Below are 13393 nucleotides of genomic sequence, written 5' to 3' on the forward strand. Positions count from 1 at the left end.
AGCCAGAAAGATGATCATCACACAGCACTGAGTTAGAGTTTACAGGAAAGTAGTGCTGAGCAGGGCAGGACACTCAGACCTTCCTCTTTGCACAATGAAAATTTTCAGAAGTGGCTGGCCCAAACTGGTTTTTAAAGTAGTCCCCTGTAATCTCATTTTCATTATCTCTGTTTTACTGGGGTGGAACTTTGGATCTCATCCTTGTTGGAAGCACCAAAGCATCTCTTAAACACTGACACAAGGATAGATTGATTTCTCTGCTCTAATCTGGATTCCGGAAACTTTCTTGCCTAGATTTTACCATTTGATGATTGTTTTTCTATCTTAACTGATGTTCTCACTTTTGGTCTATGCAAACTAACCTCTTGTTATTCATACTCAGTGAGCAAAGGTAAACAGATGGGCTGGTTGACCCCAAAATGTGGTAGAAACTCTGACCAAACAACCCTTGGAAAAATCTGAAAGGCAAGGTTGTTTTTCATCATCTCTTATGAGACATGAAACAAACACTGATTCCTCTTTTCAAAATGCTATTTCTAGTCAAGACCAGATAATGCAATGAAGATCCTTCTTGTCAGGACCTCGGCATTCCCTTCCACTGACTGAATGTTCTAACTCTCTTCCATGGAACCACTTCCAAAAGGATACTGAAGGAAAGAGAAAGATGAGCACTGTGAGGTGTGGAGGGATTACTGTGTTCTGTTATATCACATCCCATCAGACGAGGTCTGGAGCTTGAGGTGGAAGGACAAGCTTCATGGAGCCCTGCCCCACAGCCAGCCAGTTCAACATCTGGAGCAACTTAAACACGCTCTGCAGCCTCAGGCTCACTCTACTCTCAGGAACAAAGCTCACCTGTTAACTGGGGCTTAAGCGGTGTGCCTGTAGCTTAGGTTCAGCATCTGGGTTTCTCTTTTTTTTTTTTTTCTTAAGATTTTATTTATTTATTTGACAGAGAGAGACACAGCGAGAGAGGGAACACAAGCAGGGGGAGTGGGAGAGGGAGAAGCAGGCTTCCCGCCGAGCAGGGAGCCCGATGCGGGGCTCAATCCCAGGACCCTGGGACCACAACCCAAGCCGAAGGCAGACGCCTAACTGACTGAGCCACCCAGGTGCCCCCTGGGTCTCTTTTATAACTAAGATGTATGGTCCCTTTACAGTCTCTTAATCTCAGTTAATATTTCAATGGGACAGATTTTCTATCTAGTTTCTTGGAACAGAGTTTTTCTGGACCCAACACCTATAGTCCCTGAAGCTGGCTGGCTACTGCTTTTTACCCCTCTGGTACCCGCCTTCCTCCATTGTATCAGTCTCATCTGATTCTGCGCTCCACCTCCCACCGCCGCAGCTACTCAGTGTATTGGTTGAGCTTTTCTGGTATCCGCCACTTTCTTATCTGGACTTTCTTTATTATTTAACACATTTTCATCTTGGCTGCACATTTTGTCACAAGCAGAACTTTAAAAGATCCTCGTGCCCAGGTTATACTCCAAACTAATTCAGAATGTCTGGGGTGGTACCAGGCATCAGGATTTTGTTAAGTTTCCAAGATTCTTAGCCAAATTGAGAATCAGTCACTACTAACACCTATCCAAATCCATCCCCCTGATCCCCATGTGTCTAGTCTCTGGACTGAGGCTGTTATACAAACTCAAATTTTATCTCTTTACACATTCCTTGCATTGCTCCTGACCACTAGCCACTGGGCCTCTTGGATTCCAGACCTCTAATCTTTTTGGATAGCTGATGTTTCTGAGATACATCCCATCAGCCCCCTTGCTTCTTACTTACTCCACTTGGTAGCTGGTACTCCTAGACCTTTATCCTGCCTATGCATCCTGATCCAACTTCCAATTATACCAGTGTGGCTAGATTGAGGCCTGAAGGAAAAACATGTCTTCCCTAGGAGGTTCTAAAAGTACTTCAATCTGCGCAAGTGTGTATGGGGATTTAGAAGTACTGTTTCTCAAATGCTTTTCCAAGACTGTTGCACTTACTTATAAAGAGAGGGTTAGGTAAGAGCTCAGGAGACTTTGTTCACTTGCAATTTTGTGTCAAATATTGTGTGAGTATATAAATTTAGATAATATATATGAAAATATTTTAAAAAGTAAAAAATGATACTCAATGAGAAGTATTCCTATGTTACTTTTATAGCTAAAATGAATTTGGTGTCACTTATTTACTTAACACACATTTGTTGACTGCTTGTGTTGTGCAGGGCATGGAGCTGGATGTTAGTATGATCCATTCATTGTAACTTCATTAGTCATATTTACTGAACATATATTAATAATCTACTGTTGGAACAGAAATCTAGCAAGTGTCTAGAGTTACTACCTTCTGATTTAGTTTCCTTTACACATGACAGTTTTGTATAACTTTCAGTGTGATATAAAGTTTCCGTTGTGTGTGCTCTATCAGTCCTGTACACCCAAAGTCTAGATCAAGTATTCGCATAAGTCACCAAATGTGCGACAGTTGGAAACTGAAAGATAACCACATTTAAGTAAAACTTCACGGAGTTAAAAAAAATTAATTTAAAATTTTATTAAAATTTAATATTAAATATTTAAAATATATAAAAATTTAACTTTCATTTAGAATTAAAGACCAATGTGCTCATCTGACCAGTAATGTGACCTAAAAAATAAGGAGAGCTTGAAATATTTGTACAACTCAGTGATATTTCAAGTAAGGAAATGCTTCAGAAAGTGCTGAAACATGTAGAGTATGATTAGATAGGTATCTTTTATATCTGATTTTTTTTTTCAGAATCATGAAAATTCTAAAAGCTTCATAGCAAAATATGAAATAAAAAGAAATATTTTACCTGTTGGATCAAAGTCTGGAAAATAATCTGGGCAGTACTGATGGGACAGTACTCCAGCTGGTGTATCATCCCAGCACAGCCATCCATCCCACGTGCGGTTGCAATATGGACCTGATGATTCACAAAGAAATTGGAAAAAGTTGGAAAAAGCTGCAGAATCATCAGCAGGATTTAACAGTGTTCAATAGGACCTAACTATTTAATAGTTATTCTGGAACGCTCTACATGCATATGGAAATATGAAAAAGAACAGCCGCAGCAACAAAACAAAGATATTAACTTGACCAACTCTTAATCAAATTTACATTTTTATAGGGTTTTCTCCATTTGCTCTTCAAAAGACACACATGTCATCCGTATGGAATCTTTCCTCCAAAATCTTTCCTTTAAAATATCTCCAGAAATGCTGCAAAGAAATCTTGTGAAAATATATGCAGTATCACCCCTGGATAAGAGGCTTACTTTGAAAAAAACCATATAGCTTTAGAACATATACAGCCTACTAACCATTAACCTTAAAAAAGGTTGCCTTGGATGGCTCTGTTCTTTTTTTTTTTTTAAGATTTATTTATTTATTTGCGAGAGAGAGAGAGAGAGAGAGAGAGAAAGAGAGAGAGAGAGAACACACACCCACAAGAGCAGGGGGAGGGGCAGAGGGAGAGGGAGAGAGAAAATCCTCAAGCAGACCCCCTGCTGAGTGCGGAGCCTGACTCAGGGCTTAATCCCACGACCCTGAGATCATGACCTGAGCAGAAATCAAGAGTCAGATGCTTAACGGACTGAGCCATCCAGGAGTCCCTAGGATAATTCTATTCTTAATCCAAGGGTTTAAAATTCAATTGTTCAAAATTCCTATTGGAGATGCATTTGTAGACAGTTAATAGATTACGTATAAAACTAGTCTTATTATTTTAGAATCACACTTCATTAGTGGCTAAAATAATGCTCAGTTTGAGCAGTTTATGTATTTATCAGCATTGGCTCCAAGTAGTTTCTCACTCCTTTCAAAATTTAATTTACCCTAAAACATGAAGATCTGCCTCTATAAAGCTACTCAAAAGAATAAGCCTCAGGCTTTGAAGTCAGTTCTAAGAAAGGAAGGAAGGAAGGAAGGAAAAGAAAGAAAGAAAAAGAAAGAAAAGAAAGAAAGAAAAAGAAGAAAGAGAGAAGAAAGAAAAGAATAGAGTAGAAAAGAGAAAAAAGATTAAAAAAAAGAAAAAGAAAAGAAAAAAGAAATCTTAAAATACTGATCACAGTACGAAAGTTCAACCTCTGATTAAGACTGAAGTGAAGGAGGCTGCTCTCACTTGGTCTCTGAAAATAAATTTTGTATTTCTCTTGTTTCATTTGCTTCAGAGGAATGGTTTGTCTTTGGGCAGAGCTGCATCTAATGACTTTTCAGGTTCTTAAAAAACACTGAAACTACTGCAGACGGAAGAATAACATGTAGCTGTCTTTTAATTGTCTTGAGTTTTGTTTAAAGGAAAATGCTAAAAATAGGAACTAGAAATTAAAACTTTAACAATTTGAAGGCAAACCATGCATAGAAACAGAATATACTTAAACGATATTCCACCCTACCAAGCAGTGTTATCTTAGAATATACAAGGGTGTACATGATCTTGTTGGGACTTTTCAAATGCTTTAGGGGACAGGGGAGAGAACTGAAATGGATGTAGTAATGTTTGGCCATCTCATAGCCTTCTATAACTAAGAGAATGTGCTTGGCCCTGAAAATATTTGTACAGTCACATAGAGCATTCTAGAGAAGGTGATAGATAAACAATGCCTGCCTAGGAGAGAGCTTGTATTAATTCCTCTGGGAACTGGGGGTAGAAAAGAGGAAGGAATAGCAGGAGTTGCCAACCCATTGACAGTTAAGGGAAGATACTGCCTAATTAACCCAAGCAAGACAGGGTTTTGACAGGATTCACCTGAGGCTAATTCTCTGCCCTCTATTTTCCACTTCCCTTCCTGTCATTTTCCAGTTCCTCTCCATCACTTAGCCCTGTATTGTTCCTCTTTGCCAGGTGTGACTACTGAGTTATTGTAGTAATTTTGTCATAGGTGCAGCTGTTAGCCCAAAACCAGTTGGGTGAACTTAGGCAAAGAAAGTAGACATGTCTCGGGGCACCTGGGTGGCTCAGTCGTTAAGCGTCTGCCTTCGGCTCAGGTCATGATCCCAGGGTCCTGGGATCGAGCCCCGCATCGGGCTCCCTGCTCCGCGGGAAGCCTGCTTCTCCCTCTCCCACTCCCCCTGCTTGTGTTCCCTCTCTCGCTGTGTCTCTCTCTGTCAAATAAATAAATAAAATCTTTAAAAAAAAAAAAAAAAGAAAGTAGACATGTCTCCAGCATGAAATACACAAAGATACCATAATTTGAGAACCACTGTTAAAAATGCTGGCATATTAAAATTAGTCAACATGTATTTATCCATGGAAGGAAATAAGCCTTTAATGATATTTGAAACACATATTTGCATACATCCTTCTTTTTACCTTCTCCTTGGTATGGGGGTAACTGCTGCATGCGGTCATAGCATTTGTACTGTGCATCCGACATTTTCTTTCGTCCTAGGACGTACAGAAATGGCTCGGACTCCATATTGGGAGGATAGGTGTTATTTGAAGTGGCAGGAAGAATCGGGGTTGGGTGCTGCGTTAAAAAGAAAAATCAGTTACTTATACAGAGCGGGAATGGGTATATACAGAAATAAATGAAACAATCAAAAAGTTTGAAAACATTTTCCTTCATGAGCAACAATTACGAATGGTCTCCATGTAGGATGTTTTTCTTCATAACTAAAAAGTATATTTATATTTCATCTACAAATTCTACCTACAAATTTCATATTTGCATTCATCCCATTCACTACTGAAAATGTATAGTGCCCACCCAAACTCATGCACCTCTTTATCATATGAGATTGTTTTTATTATCACTGTGAAGTTTAGAAGTAAACAAAACAAATAACTGATTTCCAAAAAAAATACTAATATTAAATCAATTTTGCCTTCTTTGGAACCTCTAATAATCATGAGTCATGCTATTAAAAATAGATATGTTAGTGCAATAAATGAGCTTTTATATTAGATTATTTCAGCTTTTTTAAAATTTGTGCTTAGATTATGTACACTGACAAAATTTCACCCCAGTTATTCCATAGAACAAACAAAATCTGTTCTTCTGAGATATTCTGCATTGGATGATTGGCCTTAATATGTTTAAATTGGCTTCATCAGCTGATGACCTACACAGGGTTATTTATTTTCAATGCTGAAAATCACTGGAAATCTTAAATATTTCTCCTGGCGCTTCTGCATTTTTGGTGCAGGCTGACATTGGTCATGATCGCCGTCTAACACATCATCCTAAGTTGTGTTTACATAGATTTCAATCTCTTTTGTGGCCATGATGTTTTTGGTGGTGCCTGAATCCGTGATTTTCTATATCCATGTTCTGCATAGAGACTTTTTTCAGAGAAGACTGCAAGCTTCAGCCTGCACTGACTTTTCTTCTTCTGAAGTTAGAACACTCCTTGCTCTCTTTCTATCACACCTGTTAAACACACTTTTTATTTGGCCTTATTCTGTCTAAATTATTCTAAGATTAAAGTTTCCCCAAATGTATCGATGGCAGAAATAGTGTTCTGTACTTTTCTCTATGCCTCACAGTCTCTAAAACAAACTCATTTTTATTAAGTTGGACTGTATACGTCAGGCTACTCATAGTAGGACCGCACTGTTTTCCAGCGTATGTCATTGTGTAGACGGGGCGTCCTGTCCTATAAGATAGCATGGTGCTAAAAGCTAAACGGTACAATGCATAATACAACAACAATTCAGAACAGACAAAGGGCATGGAACAAGAACAGTCAGGGATGACTATAGACACAAGGTAGAACTGGAATTGGACTTTGAGTGCCTGCACAGGAGGAGAGGGAGGGCTTTCTGGATGGAAGGAAAGGAATGCGTCTAAGTCCTAGAGGTAGGAAATGGCATGTGTGAGCCACTGTTAGGAAACCATCCTTCCTGGAGGGGAGTATCTTTGGGGGTTAGTAAGAAATGGAGTCAAGGAAGATCAGATAACACAGAGCCCTGAGAAAATGCATACAAAGTGTGCGGTGCAATGAAAGGCTCAATACATTTTAGCTAATGTTATTACAACATGACAATAAAATAAAGATGTCATGCAGGTTTTTGATCAGTGAAGGCTGCAAAAGGAGAGTGTTAGTAAAATTCATGTGATGGGCGTCAGATGTGCACAGATCAGAGCTGGGGAGGGAGCCAGGAAGCCCAAGGCAGGGACTAGATCACCACAGGAGGGAGCAGGGAAGTACAGCCCTCAGCACTTTCTCAAATAACAAAAAGATGTATTTGGAATATACGGAAGGGAGAACAGTTAAGAGTCAAACAGCTCTGATATTTTAACCTACATAATGGAAAAAATGGGAGTGCCCTGAGAAGGGAGAAGTTGGGAAAGGAAAACCTTACTGGGGGAAGAAGGTAAGTTCTCTTTTGTACTTGTTTTGAAGGTGTCAGCAAGCTGTCTAAGTAGAAATTGCTTGCAAACAGAAGAGGGTGAATACTTACTACTTATAATTCCAGATGGACACTGTGAAGATGGCTGATACTACTCTTTGAATATTAGGATTATTTCTAATTTTAATGCCTCTTGGATGTATGACAATGAAAAGAGAAATTAATGTACTGACAGAAATTATTTAAAATGTACAAATCCTTTACCCATGTAGTTGAACATCATTCTGTTGTCATATGACCCTTTCTTACTCATTTCAAGACCAATCCGTTGGCAAATAGCTATTATTTGCTAGTAAGTCAAGCATTATGCTAGAAACTGAGGATACAGTGCTGAATAAAACACACATAGATCCTGCCCTCAAGGAGCTTACAGACTAGCAAGAAAGACCAACATTATAAAATATTTTCTGACACCAGAAATTGTGAACAGTAAAGAATCATCAATCACTGAATGCTCAGATATTCCTTCAGGAATTGGAATGTGGTTTGCGAGTAAAAAATACATATTTTGAAGCAATTTCATGTTAAGGCTTCATTTTGGATTGTATGAGCCTACATTTGTATGAAAGCACGTGTCTGTGTGTGTGTTAATAATCTCACTAGAGATCACATAACCATGGTCTTTAATAGATCATTGTGTCCTCACAATAAGAGATATTAATTATAGGTTAACCTTGTGCATCTATTTTAGATTCTTTGTGGCTCTATTCTTAGAATCTTTCATTGACACGAGAATTACCATTTCATATATTATTTATTTATGGGCCATTTTCTCACCACATTCAAATCAAATTAGAAGATGGAATGTGATGTCATATATAAATATTTATATTTTAGATATTAGGGACTATTTTAAGTTTGGCATTCCTTCCAGAAGTAATATTCTGAATTCTATCTTTAAATTGACTGGGCAACCAGTTAAGAAATGTTCCTGGAAGCCATGGGGAGGCATTATGTGCAAGGATATCAAGAGGAAAACCCTGTGCTTGTATTTTTCAATTACAGCATTATTTGTTTTAATGCAGTTTTAACATCAGTAAACAGTATAGATATGACCATCTGAAAGAGCAGGTGTAGTTCATGTAGACGATAGTAGCATCAATCTTATCATTCTTGCAATATTGAAACAAACTCCAGTGAACTTGGTTTGGAGCCTGGTTCAATAGAGATTGTTTCAACACTGAAGGAATGAGAAATTAGAACTTCTGTCGTAGATGAGCCATAGTGATCTGAGTCCGCTCCTTGTCTGGTTCGTGTGTGAGCACTGACGATGGAATTTTTCCAGTGGTAACTGAATGTTTCAGCGATTTTCTTCTGAAAATAACATACACATTGAGGCATTCTGTCTATGTATGTGGGCATAGACAGATAACTATTTTATATATATATATGTATATATATATTTCCAACAATGGAATTACTACTGCTTGACAATAACACATATAAAAATTTCATAAAGTTCATTGGACATATAAACTTTTTGCTGATGATTTTGTACCAATAAAAATGGCTAGGAGGTAGTGTAGTTTTCAGCAATATAGAGACAAAACAGAAGCATAGTGATTAGATAAGACTACCAAGCAATGTGAAAGACTTAAACATATTTTACTTATCGTATTATGTTTATATTATATATTTGGGGGCATAAATAAATATTTTATGCTCACATGAGGATAGAGATGAGCTATTAAGGGCACACTGCTTTTGTGGATAAAGATTGGTGTTCAAAGATTTGCATACAAGCCATCTTAACATGATTTTTCCAAAGCAAAACAAAAAACAACCTCTTAATTGTTGTCCTATGTAGCAGTTTAGCCGCCGTATATGTGATGTCACTCCTAAAGGTGCAAGTAAATGGCGCCACACATACGACCACCAAGCAGCCACCAATGCCTGTCGTCCTCAGCTGAAACACCGCTGGTTCTCTCGGGTAATAGGTACTTTGCTTCCCACATGCCAGGTACTGTTCTAGGTACTGGAGACTCAGCAGTGAACAAGACTGGTAAGGTCCCTGCCCTCACAGGGCTTACATTCTAGGTTTCGTGCACACTAATCATGGAGTCCAGTGGAAAGCAATCTGGTTTGAATGGTCATGTAGTCAAGCAACTCCTACTTTGATGTAAGACAACCAGCCTACTTTTGGGATCCAGGTGGTTTCTAGAAGCACAGAGACAAAATAATTACAGGACTGTTCTGTGTAGACCTTTAAGAAATGGCCCATCTCTGCAATGGCTTAAACCTAATGAATGTGGGAACCCATGCTACAGTGTTGACGGGAAAGATTCTTAATGATTGCCAGAGACAGAACTACTCTAAAAGGAACATGATTCTAGAATCCACAAACTGATATAACCAACAGGATTTCGATGTCACCATCCTTAATATTGACAATGTAGATGTTGGAATTATTTGTATGTTTCAGTTACTTATACTTTTCAAAATAGCAATGGATAAAATAGAACTTTGTAGACTGTTAACCCTGGTTCTTCCAGGTAGGATCAGATGGTTGGTGTCCTACGTTACTTCCTACTTAAGCATTATATAAACAACAAAACTGCTGCATGATGATAAATTCTAAGCAAATGAGGGAATACAGCTTAGTTAACAACAAAATGCTTCTCAGAAGAATCTAGTTTTTCTAGGTCCTCATCATTGTTGTTATAATTATCATCATCATCACTACATTTTTGAGTGCTCACTATGTGTCAAGCACTGTTCTAAGCCTATTGCATTACTGCAGATAAGGGAGAGGAAGTGAGTGGGTGGTTTTGCTTAATGTAAATTGAGACTCATGGAATGTGGTAACAAACTGATACTTTAAAGAGCATTTGGAAATCAATTTCATAGAATTCAACAAATATACTCGTAGTGGTTTTTCACACTAATGTATTTAAGAAGTAATATTTTATAGTAATTAAAATCAATATCACTTTTTTAAAAAATTTAATTTTCTTGGAGGAGTATCCATGTGGAACACAATGAATGTTTTAGAAGGAAACTGAGATAATTATCAAAACTTTTTTATGGAAAAATTCTCCAAATCAAATATATGATCCAAATACAGGGTAGAGAAGCAAATTTCTGTTTGTCACAGCAGAGAGCACAAAGCCACTCAAGTGTCCTGTGCAGGGGTGCCTGGGTGGCTTGGTTGTTAAGCGTCTGCCTTCGGCTCAGGTCATGATCCCAGGGTCCTGAGATCAAGCCCCGCATCGGGCTCCTGCTCAGCGGGAAGCCTGCTTCTCCCTCTCCCACTCCCCCTGCTTGTGTTCCCTCTCTCGCTGTGTCTCTCTCTGTCAAATAAATAAATAAAATCTTTAAAAAAAAAAAAAGTGTCCTGTGCAGTATGTTTGCTAGCAAAGAGATGCCCACAAACCAGAAGACATTTCTGTCCATGGCTCAAATATATGATATTCTTCTAATGTCTGAATTTTAAGATATATTGGGTAAAAGTTTTGAATAGAATTGATCTACTTTAGTTTTTTAACACATCAGAAATGATCTGTAGTCTTTCTGGTAGTACTCAAACTGTCTTATTCATATCTAGTAAGTTACTTTAGTAACTTAGTAACTACTTTAGAACTGTTCTTCTGTTACTGTCTAATATAATTATATGGTTTATGAAATAAAATTATTTAGAAATATTTACATGTAATTGATCACACAGAATTTAATTTAAGCTCTAAAGATAACAATATCAATTACGAATGGAATATACCACTATTTCTGCACTATAGAATCTCATATAAGCCTTGAGCATTTAGAGACAAAATAAAATATGCTAGTAGTTCCTACAATATTCTTGTTTAAGTGTTTTTATTATATTTACAATGACATGAAGTTACTTGCATTTCCAAATATTGGATTACTTTTAGTAAATTATACTGTATTTTATCTAAAGATTAAAATAATACAACAATATTACATAGTAAACTATACTCAATATCCAAGTAGATACAAGAGGGCTACATTAACAATCATACCCATAAACCGTTTATTTGATGTATAACATTACAAAATAAAAATTCCCTTAAAAATGAGAGGAACATTTTTGGAATATTAGTAATATTTTTCCCTGAATAATGTTAAGAGAAACAGTTTATGCAAACTTGTAAGCCTATGACTACTCATGAATTAACAATGTAAATCCTGGAACCCTGGGAAAGTTTTGTTTGGGTGAATATAATAATATCAGGTACTGACTTATTTTTATTGCCTCTATGATTCATTGGCCAATGTTGTTCTGATGTGCTAGAAAGGATAAGGATCAAGACAACTCCTAATTTATTTATGTAAAATTTACTCATCTCTCTTTCATGTGTTGTGGAAGCTGATATGATGGTGGGTTAGCAAAATCAAAACAAACAAATAGATAGGCCCTGGTAGTATTTTCTAAGATAATTGCAGTTCTGACTACTTGCTAACCATTTAGGAATAAAACAATATAAAACCACATAACTTGGACATGATTTAAAAGGTTAGAGAAAGAGTTCTGGAGTGACATTGGTCTGTTAAGACTTAAGATTCTTAGTCAGTTTTTTTGAGAGACGCATTTAAAATCAATAACCTGACCGAAAGAGTTCAGATGTTTGAAAAAGACAGGAGCCCAGAAACTGTTTCAAATCCACCTGTCTAACATCAAAAACATTTTACCCAAGAACATTATTAACCTTCCATGTTAAATTCCAAGATAATGTGGAGATGTCTCAAGTTAATGCTAAATTTTTGTAAACAAAGCTCACATATCTCAGTGAACCATAACAGTAATCTAAATTGTGAAAGTTCGGAGTGGGGATCTATTAGCAAAATATCAAGAAAATAATAGTTTTGAGGAACTTTTGGCTGGTGAAACTTAGCTTTGGCAAGATGTCTACCCTTGCAAATGCCCATTCAATCGTACGCTCTATTTCAGCATTCTTGATTAACGTAGCTTAAATGATGTTTTACTTACGTTTAGAAAGATGAAGAGTACCAAGCACCGGCGTGTGAGTGTGAACTTCATTTTTGGTTTTTGAAGATGATCTTCTAAGTCCTAGAAAAATATAAAGTAAAAAAGACATTTACATTAATAAACATAGCTTTCATATTGACTATAATCAATTTCTTTTTTCTATTTGACTTGGAGAGGATCATGTCCCAAGACACCCTGCATAAAATTCATGTATGGAAGCAATATGCCGGTGATGCAAATGCAGTTGCGTGTTCCACTCCTTTCCTTTCTGCCAGGAATGACTGGTGTCTGGTTGTTGTCGAAAGTCCTCCTATTAAGAAATTCCGGAGCCACATTTACATATCAGGACCAAAACAAAGGATTCAGAGAAATCAAGAGCAACCAATGTGGACTTCCTTTAACCCGCGGCATCAGTAAAACTGCTGAAAATTTCAATGGAAACATCCACAAAGAAATCACTTCATTGGACATGAACAAATACAACCTATGATTTGTAAAGGACCGTTAGTCATGCCCTCTAGGTAATTTAAGGCCAACTTTGATTTAAGTAGTCTTATTTAGAGCCTTGAGTATTTTTCTTTCCTACAAAATTTTCTACAAGTTTCAAGTTGGGACTAAGAATAAATTTCTTCAATAGCAAGGATTGAGTATGTCACCTAACGGCTCACCATTCCTTCTCAAAAGCATATAATAGTCAGAAACATGCTGCTGTGTCACAAATAACAGTTTTTCATGACTGTGCAGATAATTTTACCCAAGGAAAGATAATAAAAGAGAGAAAAATTTAAAATATATATGTATTTTTTTCATCAGTGGGATTTGTGTGAAAATATTTCACCTAAGGGTGAGTGGTTATGATTGCATCATATGTCTTATACTTAATGTATTCTGCTAGGTATAAGTTAGCATTTACATTGTTTGCCTGATATATTTGCTCCCAAAAGAGTAAGTTGTATTCCATTTATATATCAGTACTATATATCAGAAAATGAAGAAGGAGAAATTAAAGTTTTCTCCCAGCTTGCTAGCATGGGTACAAGGATGGATAGTGAAGAAATTCAGGAAAGGAAG

The 13393-nt window shown here is 37.1% G+C and overlaps 1 protein-coding gene across 1 annotated transcript in view; it reads right to left on the reverse strand.

Moving 5' to 3' along the window:
* Positions 1-12373, reverse strand: part of CALCR (calcitonin receptor) — a 64272-nt gene extending 51899 nt beyond the window's left edge. The window contains exons 1-3 of the mRNA XM_036113302.2: positions 12323-12373; positions 5332-5488; positions 2834-2944 (exon numbers count right to left, since the gene is read on the reverse strand). Coding sequence (XP_035969195.1) covers positions 2834-2944; positions 5332-5488; positions 12323-12373 — 319 coding nt within the window. The remainder of the gene's footprint in view (positions 1-2833; positions 2945-5331; positions 5489-12322) is intronic.
* Between the last annotated feature and the right edge of the window lie 1020 nt (positions 12374-13393).

This window comes from Halichoerus grypus, chromosome 12 (assembly GCF_964656455.1).
Source record: "Halichoerus grypus chromosome 12, mHalGry1.hap1.1, whole genome shotgun sequence".
NCBI lineage: Eukaryota > Metazoa > Chordata > Mammalia > Carnivora > Phocidae > Halichoerus > Halichoerus grypus.